The sequence below is a fragment of the Leopardus geoffroyi genome, chromosome C1 (genome assembly GCF_018350155.1).
Source record: "Leopardus geoffroyi isolate Oge1 chromosome C1, O.geoffroyi_Oge1_pat1.0, whole genome shotgun sequence".
Classification (NCBI taxonomy): domain Eukaryota; kingdom Metazoa; phylum Chordata; class Mammalia; order Carnivora; family Felidae; genus Leopardus; species Leopardus geoffroyi.
In genome coordinates, this window is record NC_059328.1 from 169,645,127 (window position 1) to 169,663,098 (window position 17,972).

The 17,972-nt window shown below is 37.1% G+C and overlaps 1 protein-coding gene across 4 annotated transcripts in view; it reads right to left on the reverse strand.

The window, feature by feature from the left end:
• Nucleotides 1–17,972, reverse strand: part of CERKL (ceramide kinase like) — a 108,445-nt gene that overhangs the window by 19,630 nt on the left and 70,843 nt on the right. For all 4 annotated transcript variants that reach the window (XM_045480402.1, XM_045480404.1, XM_045480401.1 and 1 more), the window contains exons 3-4: nt 12,662–12,793; nt 5,156–5,219 (exon numbers count right to left, since the gene is read on the reverse strand). In XM_045480402.1, the coding sequence (XP_045336358.1) occupies nt 5,156–5,219; nt 12,662–12,793 (196 nt within the window). The remainder of the gene's footprint in view (nt 1–5,155; nt 5,220–12,661; nt 12,794–17,972) is intronic.

Genomic DNA, 17,972 nt, shown 5'->3' on the forward strand with positions numbered 1-17,972 from the left:
AGCCCCTGCACAGAGCTGAGGTTCAGCCAGTGGCTGCACACAGCCTGCCTGGGAGATCCAGATCCACCATAGTTATAAGAGACTCCAGGACATGGGATATCACCCAGATCACCTTTGGCTAGGGGTATTATTTTATGTCTGAAATAATCCTAGGGGTTCGCAATGTTGCCACTAATTCAGAAAAAAGTGACAGTATCTACTGAGGGTCAACTTTATGTCAGATAATGTGTTGATTCTTTTCTATCAAATCGTCAGAATTCCATAAAGTAGGCATTTGCCTCATCTTTATAAATGGGGAAGCCAAGGTTTGCTGTGAACCTTAATCAGTGTGATTTCAAAGATCTCTGTGTCTCAGAGAAACATTCTAGAAATGTAATTATAACTATCAGATTCATGCCTTTTCTACCTGCTGAGGTATGTGTGATCTAAAAGGATCACCTAAAATAATCCAACAAAGCATCTAATTTAGCAGAGAAGAAGTTGGCTTTTCCATTTAATATAGCAACATCTCACCCCTGGGATCCTGCATCCGGTTATAGCATCTTGCACATCACATGTTAACTCATTGCTAGAATTAACAGAGATGCCTCCTCTGTAAACATACTCTGCTACAAAAGCCTTTGAAATTTTTTCATAACACATTCCATGTTAAATATTTTGAAACTATAACAAATGATCATTGCAACAATAAAGTAACATTTAGTGAATAGTTACTATGTACTGGCACTGTTCTCAGCACCCTCCATGTATGAACTCATTTAATTTGAACAATAACTACATGCAATAGATGCTTTTACCTTCAATTTCAAATTAGGGAACTAGCACGTAGTAAGATTAAGTAACTTTTCCAAGGTCATTACACAGTAAGTGACAGAAGGGGGAATTGAAACAGAGGCAATTCAACCTTACAGACTGCACTACTAGTATTCGATGGATTATAATCCTTTCCTATATGTGAAACCTAATGAAAATCACCTTACGAGAGAGGTTTACGATTTTGAAAATCAGTTTGCCAGTAGAATCAATGTGGAACTAAATTTGTTAGGAAAAAAACATATTTATGTTGACAACTACTGTATCATTAGGATCAGCCCCAGGTATAGTTACTCAACCTAAGGGATATACTTAATGCGAACCTATCACAAGACTCTGGACATAACAAGAAAAGGCAAAAACAAAACAAAACAAAATGCCAAAAAACAAAACAAAACAAACAAAAACACCCACAACTTTTTATAACAAGTTGACCACACTTGCGTTATCCTAAAATATAAACCTTAAAGTAATCTTTCACATGGGGTACAGCTTATGTTTTCAGAATAAGTAAACTCCTTCTTGCCATGCCCCCAAATACAATGATTCTGCCTAGAAAAGTGCCACTGGGGCTGATACCTTACTTTTCTGTATAAGAAGTGACACATTTTTTTAAATGGGTGTTTATTTGTTTATAAACCAGTATCATCCTTGAAATGTTCAATATATTATTAGGTTTTGATTTAAACTTTCTCTTTTTTGAAAAGAGGTACTTTCTAAAAAATACCTTACTTAGGAAGACAGGTATCATGGACAATATGATAAAATGTCAATGTCTAAATCATTATGGGTCTAGGTAATGGCGAAATTAACAAAAGGAGAAAAACTGTTACTTAACAAATTCAAATAAAATACTATGAAGCAAAACAGGAAAATATTGATATTTTTACAACTGCATAAGAGCTATAGATTAGCTTAACCATATTGATGCTTGTAAATTCAATTGTTACTGCTTCAAGTTTGTGCAGCTGACATTACTCTTTCCTCTGCCTTTACAAAACTTTCTATTCATGCATAGTAAAAATAGGGGGCAAGTAAAAACTGACACTCCTACAAGGTTTAGCAATGGATCTTAGTGTTTGCTAGAACACACTAGAGCTGCACAACAGCTGTCTTGAGCACTGAGAGATGCATTCCTGTTGGCTCTTATCTCATATTGTGTCTTCATACAAAATACGTAACTCATTAAAAACTCCAAAATTTTAGCAAGTGACATTTCTTAAACAGTATTTGCGACCATTTTGCTTTATTAAATAACATGCACAGAATCATTCTTGGATCTTAAACTCTCCAGTCTGTGTCTAAATACCTTTAGGTGATATCCTAATCAGGCAGAAATGCTTCAGGCTCAAGTTCTTGAAGGAATGTGAGCCCCTCTCTCATTGAAAGATCATAGAATCTTGCAGGTACCTTATCCCCAACCTTGAATCTTTTGTACCTATTTCTCAAAAAGTACTCCAATAACCTCTCTCTGATCAAGTTCAGAAATAGGGAACCCATAAATAGAGCGCATTCCATTTTCAAATACTTGTGAGAGAATTGCTCTTTCTTTTCAATTGAAGCATATTTGACATGTAACATTTTATTAGTGTCAGGTATATAACATAATGACTAATGCATTGCACTGCATAATGCATTGCCAAGTGATCTTTACAAGAAGATCAGCATACAATGTTACCCCCCTCCCCAATTATTTTCTTGTGATGAGAACCTTCAGGATCTCTTTTAGTAACTTTCAAACAGGCAAAACACTATTATTGACTACAGTTGTCATGCTCTACGTTACACTTCCCTGACTTATTTATAACTAGGAGTCTGTGCCTCTTGACCTTCTTCACCTATGTCACCCACCCCAATTCTCCCATCTGCACCCACCAATCTGTTCTCTTATCTTGCCATTTATGTATGACAACATGGAAGGACCTAGAGGGTATTATGCTAAGTGAAATAAGTTAAAGAAAGATAAACACAATAAATATGATTTCACTTACATATGGAATCTAAGTAACAAAATAACAAAATTCATACATGTGAAGAATTTTTCTTTTAAGCTGTCTAAAGAAATTGTTTCCATTGTTTTCCATATATACCTATTTACTTCCAAGTGGAGTGACTTAAAATTAGCATTTTATTAAGTTTTCCCAGCTCCCAGTGGGAAAAACTGGGCCCATGAAAATGAGATAAAGAATCTTACAAAATAGATGATTTTCAATAGACATTTTAAATTATTAGAAGTCCTAAATAAATCAGCATGCTGTACAATTCAGAAACTGTTAAATCACTGGAACTTATATCATAGAATGGTTAGGTCAAACTCTGTGGTTGAAAAAATGTGGATAATACAGGGTGCCTGGGTGGCTCAGTTACGTGTTCAACTTCGGCTCAGGTCATGATGTCATGGTTTGTGGGTTCAAGCCCCACGTTGGGCTCTGTGCTGACAACTCAGAGCCTGAAGCCTGCTTCAGATTCTGTATCTCCCTCTCTCTCTGCTCCTTCTCTCCTTGCGCTCTTTCTCTTTCTCTCTCTCAAAAATGAATAAATATTAAAAAGTTTAAAAAAAAACGTGGATAATAACTAACAGATCTGTGTGCCTTTTAGGACCACACTGCTAAATAACAATACCTGCCATGTGAAATAAACAAAAATTTAAGTATTTTCAATTAAAGAAAACAGCATTACTATACTACCCTTAAGCAATAGTCTTTCATCATTCTGCAAAATTTCTCTTGATCCTTACCTAGTATAATTACCAGCAGAACTTATTTATACACACCACATTTAGTGGAACACTTCAAAATGCTGATGGGCAGGACCAGGTCTAATATCTACGGTATCTGTTATCTTTATTATTTATATGATCATATTTTGAAAAAAGGACTTACTTGCAATACAGCCACACTCATATACTCACAAGTTGTGTGACTATGCAGCATATTAAGGTGGTAGCTCATGGGCATGATTCCTCCAGTTACTTTTCTTAAATTGTATACTTGCAAGATAATTTCCCAAATGTAGCCTGTTAATCAGTCTGTCTGGCTTTAAGTATAAAGCTCTTAAGTAGTCTCCTACCTTATACTCTTCATCCTCAATATTTATAGAATGTTGCCATCTAGATTTACTCTTCTCAAATTCCTTTTATAAAAGTCTTGTTTTGGTGCCCCTGGGTGACTCAGTCATTTAAGCATCCAACTCTTGATTTAGGCTCAGGCCATGATCTCACAGTTCTTGGGATCAAGCCCTGCGTCAGGCTCTGCGCTGACAGCATGGAGCCTGTTTGAGACCCTCTCTGCCCCTGCCCCATTCGTGCTCTTTCTCTCTCAAAATAAATAAATTTAAAAAAAGTCTTATTTTACTTATCAAACTTTCTTCTTCATCCACTAATATTGTTTCTTACCAAAAAATATTAGGCATTTCTGGAAAAACAACCTCATCACTTTCCTCCCTAAAACATTCTACTAGTTCTTTGGGAAAAGCAAATCTACAGTTAAAGAGACACAACTCTCTTGCCTGAGATTATGAGTACTTGTTTGTTTCCTGCCCATCTTCATGTGACACAAGTAATTCACATGCTGGCCACCTTTTAAAACTCTGAAATATTAACCCTTGCAAAAAATCTTCCCTAAAATGTTTGTGTCTTACACATCAATCCATCACTTTAGCAAACTGACTTGGCCACTTTTTTAAACTGGCCATTAAAGTGTAAGTCACTTGCCTTGTTTCTAATGTTTGCATGACAGTGAACAATTTCTATGCACTCCAGCAACGTATTGCCAACGACAGTTTCCAATGCCTACTGTAGATAACACACTTAATTGGTAGCCACTAAATTATGAAAGAATTAAAATTAGCATCTTTTATTCATACTGAAAATAATATATTTGTTTTTATAAAATATTTACCCTCAATCACAGCCAAATTAAACAGTGGGTAGCTATGAACACCATCAATAAATTTGCAAAAGAGAATCACAATACAGTTCTACCATAAGACCGGTGTATCTTCCATCAAGGCTTTTCTAGAGACTCGTATGGTTAAAGCCAAGAATTGAGGACTGCCGATGCAAATATATGCACAGTAGGTCGGTACAACGTGGTACCCTTTGATTTCCAAGTACTTCTATAGATTTCTCCTTTTGCTTTCCTATGCCTGATCCTGAGAGGTAGATGACCACGCCATGTTATCATCATTAATTGTTATTGCATAGATATGAACGAAATGGAGTCTAATTACATACACCACGAATACTGAAATATTTATAAGTCCCAAATATGTCATTAAAAACTAATGACAACATTTTATAACATAAGCTATATTACATATACAGATTGATAATATAACCTACCCATCAAATTCCTGGAGTTCACATTCCTTTAGGAGTGACAGAGCATGTCCTTCATATTCTGTTACTATTTAAAAACAAACACACAAAAAAGGTGAAAGTTTTAAACAATGATCTACACTTTTTAACTGAGTTTGGCAAAATAATATCATAAACATATGGTCAGGTCATCAAACAACATTTATTCTTGAATATTTATATTTTAATCATGAGAAAGAGGATTAAGTGTTACTTGCCTGATGTGTTTTATAGCTTTATGTAAAAGAGGGTCATATATTTGTTCCAACTACGTAAGTCATTTGGGGACATCCCACATACAGCAGTTAGATCATTTATCTTGGTGCCTGTCTGTTCAGTGTTCCCTTCCTGATATTATAAATAAGATACATTTCCTTTAAATCAGAAGCCGAAGAGCAGCAGTATTTTGAAAATAAGGCATATTAGCTGGCATCAAGACAGTCAATGTTAAAGCGCTTTGGCAACCTCACACGGATAAATTAGTTGAAAGGTTAGTGTAAGATTTACATACTAGAAGAATGTGTGTCTGGAACTGCTAGACTAAAAAGAGAAGCTGGATGTGAAAAAAGGAAGCAAAGCCAACACCAATGATAACAGACCCAAAGCCGAGGAAGGTGGCGGCATGGACCCACCAGAGCCGGATCCTCTGAGGAAATGAATCTGTCACTCCCTATCGCTGTCTCTACGGTCACGATGCCCTATGCAGTGTTGTAAATGCCAGTGGAGACAGGGTAAGCTGGCACACTGCAGATGGCACCAAGCATCCCAGCCACATTTAGCATTTTCTAGGGCAGCACTGCCAGAAGAGACAGCCCAGCTGTATCCACCCATCAAAGATTTCTGCTGACTGACATGACATTGCAGATGGATTTTTTGTGTAAGAATGTGCATCATTATATGCAAGATTACATTAATCTTTCATGCCTGTCTGTCCCTGGTGCCAGCATGGTTCAAGCTTTTCCTACAATGTTTTTAGATATTGTTAAAAATTATTAGTCTTGGTGTCTAAAAGGATCATTCTGTATCCAGCGAACATTACATTGTAATTCTCCCACAGCTTATTCAAATGCTGTTAACAGTCACATGAATAAAACTTCTCTCGATTAAATTCTAATCAGAAGAAAGCTATAAGAAAACTAAGTATAAAATATTAATATTAATAAGCTTGGAAGGTTAAGTTATCATAAATGATTGTGTTGATCATTTATAGCTTCGGCAAGTAGTTGCAAACTTGAAAATACAAAATGTTACCTACATACACTGAAAATACTTAATGATATTATGAAGAAATATTTATGCTGAGAATCATTGGATCAAATCTTGCTTTTTAGGCTAAAGCTCACTTTGGTAAAGCTTTTCAAATCCAATATAAAATTAGCTTTAAAATTATGCTATGGCTAAATACTATCTTAATTTAGGAAAAATTTTAAATAATACTCTCTTTGATCTTGCAGGTGAAATTTGACTATATATTGATGCAAATTACCCAAGAAGAGTGATTTTTTTTAAATGACATTGTAAAAGTTAAAAAAAAAAGTGACCTGGAACAGAGAAAAGATGAAAGAAACTTGATCACAATATAGTAGAAAATTGAACAAAAGGAACGAAGACTTCCATGTCAGGGAGCTCACATTCTGGGGACAGACACTAGACACTAACTTTAAACATGAATGCACAGGGGCACCTGTGTGGCTCAGTCAGTTAAGCGTCCGACTTCGATGCAGGTCATGATCTCACAGCTCATGGGTTTGAGCCCCGTGTTGGGCTCTGCACTGACAGCTCAGAGCTGGGAGCCTGCTTTGGATTCTATGTCTCCCTCCCTCTCTGCTCTTCTCCCACTCATGCTCCCTCTCAAAAATCAATAAACATTTTTTAAAAAATAAAACATGATTATAGAATATAAAGTAGCAATAAGTGATTATAAAGAAAAATAATACAGGGAAAAAGGATAGAGAATAATCTGGACTACTATTTAGATATAGTAGAAGGAATTGAAATATGCATTTAGACAGAATATTATGGGCCCTGGAATTAGAGCTAGATTCAAATCATCCCACTCCAAATAAACATAAGGAGTAGACTGCTGGGCAAATGTAGTGTCAAAAGGTTACTACTACCCTTTTCTTTCACTTGCTTTCTTTTTCTGATGAGAATGACACCCTATGCCCCTTCTATTCAGGAAATTTGGAGGTTCCACTCTTTACAAGGCTTTGAACTCAGTTCTCATTGCTGGGATTCCCCACTCACCCTAACCATTTTAAATATTACTTCCTCAAGAAGACAAGATTGGAGGCAAGTAATGAGGTTGATACTAAGTGTTGATGAAGAAATAGGCTGAAGTAAAATCAGGTGAGATTTGGACTTACGGTAACATTTCTTAGTCTGGGGATAAAATTTTCTCTCCTGTTCTACAGGTGCCTCATAGTAAGCTCAAAATGGAATCTGTCATTTCCGCCTTCATATTGCCTCTCAAATATATTGTTCCAATATCCCCTCCTTGCTGCCCAAGACAGGAAAATTAATTCCTAGCTTGTCCCCCTCCTTCCTCTCCCAACCACTCCAAGGCCAAGACCAGTTGTTTTGGTCTTTATTGCTGTAGCATCCCATCTCAAGCCAATGCCCATGATCCAGCCACTGCCTTTTTAATGGGGATAGTAGTCTTTACCCTACTCTGCCCAGAATGACTTTCTCACTTATTTGATCAAATCCTTTTCCTACAAAACCTCTACTGATGACTCTTTATTGTCCCCAGAGACAAAACTCTAACTCCCTGACATCTGAGTATTAGAAACAAGATTGGCCAAATAAATCCACAATTATTTACGGGATAACAAAAAGAATCTTTCACACAGAAATCTCTCTTTAGCTGGATGTGATACATGAACAGTTCCTCTTCAGATTTTTATTAAAATATAGGTAAAATTGGAAAGATAGAATGCCTCAACTTACTAGCATCTTTTGTGATTCAGTTTTATCAAATTGCCTAGCTGTCTGCTAGGTGAGATCAGGAATAGCGAGAGGCATTTCCAAGGAGGGAAGGCTTTAAGGAGAGACAAAGAGCCAAAGAGGAAAAACACAAAATCAAAGAGGAGATTTGGTCAAAGTATTAAAAGTTAAACTCACGACCCTAGAAGGAGAAAAAAAAATTTTAAATGAAACTGATAACAAACTCCACTTTCATGATAATTCTACCAGGGCCAGACAGGATGAAAAAATTATCTGGTGACTAGGCACTCCCATGGGCCCAGAGCTGACAGAGATCAAGGCTAAATTCAGAGAAGTGTCTTTGATCGTGATAATGACAGTGAGTATGATAAGGTCTAGCAGCTTTGTTAACAGAAAGATTGAATGAAGGAGATGGAACTGCCTAGCATGAATGAGAGAGATCAAGGGCAGACACAGTATCTGTTTTGAGTATTTCAGGGACTCTTCTATGCAAGATGGGACACACATAGTGTGCTCAAGCAAAGGCTGGGAGTTCATCCACGAGGAGTATCATCACTACACCCACCACAGGGAATTCAGCTGGATGGCTTCTAAAGCTCCTTCCAGTTTGATTTCTCTGTTGCCTTTTTTCACTTTATCGTTTTATGAATTATCCTACGGATCCATGATCTTCACAAATTCTCTCACACCTTAGCCAGTGTAATTCCTAAAGTCTGCTGTTTTGAGAGGAAGATAAAGACATGGTATGATGTCAGCATGGGCTGACCACTTGTTTTTCTGTGATTCATATGCCATCAAGTTATTAGAAAAAAATAACCCCGTTTTTTTCTAAGTTCTTCCAGAAGTTTTTCTGATACCATTATTAGATAAGATATAGCATTTGCGCTGGTAGCAGAGGGGGAATACAGCTTCAGCTCAACTGTTTCAAAAGATGCATACTCAGAAGTGGTCAGGGTTTCAGCAGTAACCAAAAATGAAAAGTATATTTTTGTTAATGTGGTGATTCTTTTTTTTTTTTTTTTAATGAAGTTTGTACCTTTTGACACCCTTCACCCATTTCTCCCACCCCACCACCTCTGGCAACCACCCATGTTGTTCTCTGTGCGTGTTCAGTTGCTTTTGTTTAAGATTCCACATACAAGTGAGATCATATGGTAATTTATCTTTCTCTGACTTATTTCACTTAGCATAATGCCCTCAGGTTCATTCGTGTTGTTACAAATGTCAGGATTTTCTTATTTTTTATGGCCAATTATTGCATTGTAAGTATGTGTGTATATACACACACCACATTTTCTTTCTCCCTTCATCCATTGATGGACACTTAGGTTGCTTCCATGTCTCGATGGTTATAAATAGTGCTGCAATGAACGTGAGGGTGCGGATATCTTTTTGAGCTAGTGTTTTCATGTCCTTCAGATAAATATCCAGAAATACAACTGCTGTATCAGATGGCAGTTCTATTTTTAAATTTTTGAGGAACCTCCATAATGTTTTCCACAGTGGCTGCACCAGTCTGCATTCCCACCAACAGTGCACCAGGGTTCCTTTTTCTCCACATCCTCACCAACACTTGTTATTTCTTGTCTTTTTTTTTTTTTTGATAACAGCCATTCTAACAGATGTAAGGTGGTATGTCTCATTGTGGTTTTAATTTGCATTTCCCTGATGACGAGTGGTGCTGAGCACCTTTTCATGTTCCTACTGGCCATCTTTATGTCTTCTTTGGGAAAATGGCTATTCAGATCCTTCACCCATTTTTTAGTCCAATTATTAATTTTTTTGCTATTCATTTTTAAAAGAAATATATAGAAAACAACCTTTTAAAGTGTATGTACCTAGCTAGAATTTTTCAAATCCTGCCTCATTTATATGACACTATCTCCTTGTGAATTCATTATCATGTAGAATTTATCATGTAACTTGTATTCCATTTAGACTCAGCAATGCACACAAGATAGGTTAAAATAATGGTCACACTGGATGTGCAGAAAATACATACCTTTTCTGCTTTAGTCTTTCCTATATTCTTTTTCTTTCAAGGTGTGATTTGAATCTTACTGTTACATGATTTATGAAACAGACACGCATAGCATCTTTCTATAGAACTTCATAATATACAAGGAGTGTCAAATACATTACCCGACTCAAACTACAAAACAATACTGTGAAACAGGCAAGAAGATTCTAAAATTTTTCAAGCATTCACATGTTTATTCAGTCCCTCACATGAAATAGGAAACTTTTAAAATATAAATATTTAGCTAATGTACCTACCAAGGTGGGTTTATAAGCAAAAGATGTAATTTTATAATTTTGCCTGTAGGAGGAGTGTTAGGCAGCTAATAATTAGCCATTCTGCACAAATATATAAGAAAATTCTAAATTTGCTTTATGTAATGTCCTAATTTTATTTTACATTAAACTAAATATAATATTCAATAATAATTATAAATTTAGGGGAAAAAAGAGCCAAGGACATAAAACTTTTCTCTCCAGTGCAAAAGGAGGAAAGGACATTCTGATCATTTCCTCTTAGGTCAGGTTTCATCGTCTACCAGTTTTCTTTCCTCTATTCTCTTTCTCCTCCTTCCTAATCTCTATTCTGCTGGCAGAATCATCTTTAATAAACCAGAGTACAATTCTATGATAAAAAATTTACACCAACTTCGGATTAATACATAATGAGTAAACTCCTGTGTGTGGCCTCATCCATAATCTGGATTTAAACTTCCTCTAGTGCACATTGTTGGGAGCCTTTTCAGAAGCCATTTGGACCTTTTCCCCACTCCCTAATAGAAGCCAGATTTGGTTAAGGTATTTTCAGACTTCAGGAAAAGGGAGTCCTACTTCCAGCCCACGCAAAGGGTCTGAATATTTAAAAGACTGACTGCTCCAGGTTGGTCACACATAATAAGACAGTCACACTGACAGGAAGAGATGTTAATCCTTGCTCAGTACTAACGCATGTTAGATCTCTCACATATACACACCTTTCCCCATCCCATTTGATTTGAACGAAGAAGGACCCAGTCCACTGAACCATTTTATGATGATGGAAAAGATCAAATTTATGATGAAGTCAAAACTGAGGAAGCCAAAGCAAATTAATGAAATAATTCCAAAGATATTATGGGTACAACACACATGCTGAACTGAATGATATATAGTAGTATCCACATCAAACTTCTGGATATTAAATCAATGAAACAAAATAATTAATATTATTAAGTTTACCAATAAGTTTATTCAACTTTTAATTGTTTCATCCTACTATCAATTTCAAACTTTTCTTCTACCAATCTTTGAAAATCTTCAGTGGAAAGGGATGACAGATTTGCATTGTTTCTTTTCCTTACAAATCACTTCTAAGTAAGCCAAAAGCCACAAAGGTAAAAGATTAACTTCTCACTACAATTTTATTTCAGTTCAGAAATTCCTCTTGAATTTTTCGTGGTAGTTTCTTTTGAACCACCATTGTAATAGATGCCTTTTGGAGTGGCTGACCTTCCTAAAAATATGTGGTTGAGTTTTTTGTTTGCTTGCTTGTTTTTGTTTTTGTTTACTTTTTGTAAGGAACTTCCTTCTACCTCAATCCGTCAAGTCAGAGGTGAGGGCATCAAGTCTGATTTATATTGTGAAACCCATCTCCATGGTTACAGCTGAGCAAAACCACATCACTCTGAATCCCTTCCCAAGGAATTTATAAATGGGACTAGGAGAACCCAAATACATTCCGACTTTGTCTCCTGAATAGGTTTATTATGCAATACTCTTCAGCAATTTAAATTTACTACAAGTTTGCACTGTATGTTAGTGACGTGACATAGAAATGAAATCAGACAAACTGGGGTTATGATTTTTGACAGCATCAACTCCCCTTTTCAGTCCACCCCCCATGGGAGAAATAAGAGACTCAAAGGAAACAAAGGAATTTGGTCACCAAATTCAAAAAGTTGAAAAGGATTTTGCTAACCTTCTTTCTATTAACTTTAGCATTGGCCAATTTCTTTTTCCTCAGCAAAAACCTAAGCACTTTTCTTATTTTAGGCAATGAAGTTAAGCTACTGGCTTCCCAAAATTCATCTAAACCTGCAGTTACATGCTTAGTTTTGACCTAACCAGCAGGGGTCAGAGTCAGAACAAAAACCACCTAATGAAGGATTCCATGGGAAGACAAACATTTAAGTGAGCAAAAACCAACTGCTTGCGAATCTGCAGAAATAATGTGTAAATAATATACATCTCAATGAATGTATCAAAAAGTATGCAGCTCCTCTTGAAATGATTCCTAATAATTTTTAAAGTCTGAAAAAGGGGGTCTAAAGAGAAAATACTGATATTCTAATAAAAATAACACAATAAAAAAAGAAAACAAAATAAGTTATAATCCCGGACCTGACTGTGGTAGGTTATGGAAGCACATAAAAAAGCTTTAGCTATCATAGGTAGTTTCCTCAGTTTGACTTAAGAACAAATACAGGTTATTTTGCTTCCTTAAGTATTATTTTTTAGTGGCAAAATTATACTGTGAAAATGACTTACTTGTTACGTCAGTCTTTATTCCTGCCGTCCTCAACAGTGGTTCAACCTTCTCATAATAGACCTGGGTAGCTTCTTTTTTGTGGCTTTGGGGGTTAAGAATTATTTTTAATGACTTTGGTCTATTTGAAAAACCTAAAAGGAAAACATAAAGACAAAGGTATTTTTTCTTTCCCTTTAAAACCGTACACTAAGTCCAATTAGAATGTTATTCACCCATTTAAATAGCATTTTCTGTTTTTATTTGAAATTCTTATAAGAGTTTTCCCAAACATGGCATGATTTTAAAACATTTACATTTCCCTAGCAGTTAAATAGGTATATCTCTCTTAAATCATGAGTTATAACAAAGCATTTATGAAGGAAAATGTGGATGAAAGCAACTTTGTGAATATTATTAAGCAATGTACACTTATCAATCACAGATAATATATCAAATGCCCCGTTAGTATTTATTTCTGAGGGAAAAAAGCAATAGGCTGCAAAGAACAGAAAGGTTCACTTCCTCTCCTAAGATAAATATGCTCATTATTGGAATTGGGCACTCCAGTGACCCCAGGGCTATCCACGCTTGACCTGTGGATGAGCCCAGGGTGGAGCAGAGTACACAGGGCTGGGTCAGGGTGAGCACCCAGTGCAATGCATGCTGGGACCTAAAAAGAGGGTTAGGTCGAAGTTCAAGCCTGAAAAGGGGCCAGGGGAGAAAGGACTCTTCCCCTGAGAATTGGGAAAGAAAGCCTCTCAGTGGGGATTCGATGAGAGCACTGCTTCACAGTTGGGGCTGAGATTTGATACTACAATTTTCTGGGCTTGCAAGATGCTTATCACTTAGACCCAGTTGGAGCAGGTGCAAAGCAAATTTTCTGTTAGGAAGTGCAGGAGGGACAGAGGAGCCAGAACACTACAGATCACTTCTTCCAAGGTAAGCTGCTGTCATAAGACCACGTTTCAAGGCTAAGAAAGCAGTTACTAGCATCTGCTCTTAATAAAACCATTCCTAAAGCCAAATGGAAAGGTCCATTACACCAAAGTCAGTTTTTTTGCACTTGAAGACAATATTTCATTTCTCATCATATTTGATAGAAGGAAATCTTTCAACAGCACATACTGTTTTGAATTCAGGGAGAGTATTAGATGAGGAAGAGGTAGGACCGTGCTGAACTGCCTACATTCTCTGTAATTGTCCCTGTGCTTATTATTTTGCTAAGAGGCCATTGTCAATCTCATCGTCAAGTCTTAAAATCTCAAAACTATGTTCAATTCCTTCCATTTTTGTTATTTGTTTTTCTTTTTTGTTTTTGGTGTGGTTTTTTTTTTTTTGTCTGTTTGTTTGTTTTTCCCGCTTCTGATTCCTACATTCCTACAAACCAGTGCCCAGATCCAGATCCACGAGATGGTAACTATTTGCTTCCAAGCCTTCTGGCCTTCCTAGTTGTTGCCCTCTGGCTTCTCTGCGGCTGCTGCAGGGACAACTCACTGTCCTTCCCGTTCCTCTGAGTCCCCCACATCATACCTCCATCAGGCCTGTACCTGTCAAAAGCTGCTATGGCTCCTCACTGCGTGTGGGCAAGCCTGAACCCCTTAACATGTCATTCAGAGCACTTCTCCAACCAACTCCAACCTATCCTCTCCTTTCCCTCTCCCATGCATTCCAGAAACATTTGAGCATTTGTGCTGACTACCAGAGCAAAGTGATTAAGATGTGGTTTGTGTTTAAAGGAGAAAGATATATCCAGAAAATAGAAACCCCACAAAACAAAATAGAATCATTAACAGAAAGGCACCAATAACCATGGGAGTGTATGAGAAGAGGGTGGTTAATTCTTGTCAGGGATCCAGGAAAGGCTTTCTGGAGAAGGGAGTATTTGAATGGGGCTTTTGGCTCCTGTGGATTTTCACTACTTAGAATTCCCTCCTTCCTCATACCTCATCCTCTCCCTTAGCAAAACAGCAGGAGCGAGGCCAGAGAAGAAATTCTAAGCAGAGACCAGCACGAAACGCAGTAAGTGCAGAGGTTTTTCTGTTCCATTTCAGCTGCCTCATCATGCTCTGGCACCACTGAATTTTACCTGCCGAATACCAGGTAGGTCAGGCTTCGTTCAGACAATTTCTTCCCTTCCACTCCACCTTATCACCATTTCTGTGACAATTTTGCCACTTTTTTTTTTTTTTTTAATTAAGTAGGCTCCATGCCCAGCATGGGGCTCGAACTCATAACCCTCAGATGAAGACTCGGCATGCTCTACCTACCAACTGAGCCAGCCAGGTACCCCAAATTCTGCCACTTTTAAAAAGCTTACCTCAAACACCATTTTCCCACTAAAGCCTTTCCTAATCACCAACAGAATTCACCTCTGTGGCTTCTCATTCCCACTTTATTCTGTGTGCCTCTATTAACTACTTTTTGTTACATTTACACACACACAACACAATGAAAAACCCCAAATCTCAGAACTCCTATTGCCAAACCTGGGCCAACATGAAAGGGAGTAAAGACTATAATATATCATACTAAGGAGGAGAAGGAAAAACTCTGTCTTATAGAATGACAACTACTAAACAAGGAAGAAATTACAGAGTTAGAAAGATCACTGTGTTTACCATCCAGCTCTATTAATAATAGATTCAGGCAAGACTCAGCAATGGATAGTAAAACCATCAGTGACAGCCAGTTGGGGAACAAAGTATTTACTTACTGTTAAACTCTGTCCCTCTTTATTGTTGTCATTACAAAGAGTTAAAAGGGACATTTACAGTGGGGAAATCTAGCAGACATCTCCTTGGTCAAGTAATCAAAGTTAGCCATACCCTTAAGGTACAAAAGGATACATAAGCGTTGTAATACCTTGTGATATGTAATTCACAACACTCCTGTGGTGCATAATGTGGCTCCAACAATGATAGAACACTCAGATGAACTCTAGTTGAGGGGCGTTCTCAACATAACTGCCTTAAACTCTCAAAAAATGTCAGTATCGTGAGAAACAAAGAAAGTTGAAGACATGTTCCAGATTAAAGGAGACTAAAGAGAGGAGAAATAAATGCAATTCTGGATCAGGTAAAACAAAAACAAAAACAAAAACCTGCTATAAAGGATAAGACTGCTGTCTTTTAACCACGAAGGACAAAGCAGTTAAAGCTAGGGCTCACTTTCATTAAAACGTGACAAGGACAAGAAACTTGTTCTACACCTCAGAAGCCAAGACTCAGATTAAATATCCAAATTAAATTTATCTTACCCGGTATTTTTATCGAAAGACCCTGCTTCATTTCTCAGGCCCAGCATGCAAAGTGTCTAGGCACTAAATGTCAGTCATCAATGTTATAAAAACCAACTTTTATTTCCCCCTCTTTCTATATCATGACTGAGGTAACAGAAGATTTTGGAAATAAGAAACAGTCATTTGGGGCTTATGAGGATAAGGACATTGTAGTTGAAGGTTTATAGCCTTATAAATATACATATACTATATAAATATAGAGTATGCTATATGCCCGATTCAACCTTTGTGAAACAATCCCCTTAGTCAGGAAAGAGGCTAAAACTATTAAGATTTTCTTAAAAGGTTTAAACAAAGGGGTGCCAGGGTGGCTCAGTCAGTTAAACGTCAGACTCTTGGTTTTGGCTCAGTTCATGATCTCATGGTTTGTAAGATCATACCCTTCATTGGGCTCTGCGCTGACAATGTGGAGTCTGCTTGGGATACTGTCTCTTTTTCTCTCTCTGCCCCTCTCCCACTCATGTTCTCTCAAAATAAATAAGCAAGCTTAAAAAAAAGATTTAAACAAATTAATTTTATTCTTAAGCCCCAGTTTACAACAATAGCAATAGAAACTAAATAAATTAAGCAGAATGTTCCATTCCTTAGACACCCTGATAAATTGCAGTCTTTTTAAACATAAAACAACAAAGCCAATTTTTCACCAGAGCATGTATTCATTTTTCTCATTTATATTTTCCTTTTGGGTGCACTTAATATGATGATTATGAAGCTAGAGTCTAAGTATATAAAAATTAGGTAGCAATTTGATACCTATTTAGAGATCAGAAGGGGGGATTTCTATTGAATAAAGCAGGATTTTTAAAAGATTTTCTTAATTAGGTGGAATAAAGAGAGATAATTAAAAAGTCTCCAACCTCTCTGCTCTCAGGCTCCCTCCTCAAGCTTCTCTCTACTTTATTCAGCTCCTTCAACACACCATGCTCCCTCTACCACAGTGCCGTTTCACCCACTCTGCCTTGTCTGCCCACCTATGCTTGCTGCTACTTTGCTTAATTAACCTGTACTCTTTGTTTTGATCTCGCCTTAGTCATCACTTCCTTGGGAAGTACTTCCATGAATCCCTTGGTTTTGTGACATTAGCTAGGTCATTTCCCCCTTATCATTTGTTCTTACAGGTCCCTACACTTTCCAATCTTGATTCTTTTAGCATTATAATTTTTATACCTATTATTTGTTCTCAGACCTTAGACTAGAAACTCTGGGGTTTTTCTCCATATCCTATCTCCTTAGTGTGAGGCATATAATAGATGACCACATATTTGATGAATGAATAAAAGGGTAGTGTTAACCTTTAGCCATATGGATAGTAATGGCATCCATTCATTTACCCACAAATAACTGCATGTGTACTATTTGCCAGACAGGATTCTAGAAGCTGATGCTCTATCAGTGAACAAAGTTTCTGCCTTCACGAAGCTTCCATTTTAATGGTAAGGGACGGAAATAATAAGAGAATTTAGAGTATGTCAAGCGGTCATAAGTTCTCAGGATAAAATGAAACCCCAAAATGGGAAAGGAGGAGGACAAGGTAGAAGAAATGACTTCCTGGCCAGGGAAAATCATATCACTCCCAGCCTTGTAGGCACTGACAAGGACTTTGACTTTTGTTCTGAGAAGAAAAGCATGGTGATTTGTGAACAGCATAGCAACATAACCCTGCATGTTAAACGGATCACCCGAGCTGCTCTGTGGAAAGCAGACACTGTAGGTACACGGACAGACAAAGTAAGAACAGGTGGGAAATGACTGTGTTTGGATGAAGTGGAGATTCTAAGAAAAGTTAGATTTCAGACATATTTTAAAGGTATAGCTGACAGGATTTTGTTTACTCTTTAGGTGTGTTATGTGAAAGAGAATAGTCAAAGAGTAGTCAAATGTGTGGGTAAGGGGAAAGTGAAAACACAAGAAGGATTAAGAATTAATGAAAACGTGGTATAATCAATTAACTGTAGTCTCGGGATAGGGGTTGAATAATTTTAGGAGTTGGGAGAGTAGATCAAGTGAGGTAGAAAGACAGAAGCCAATAGCCA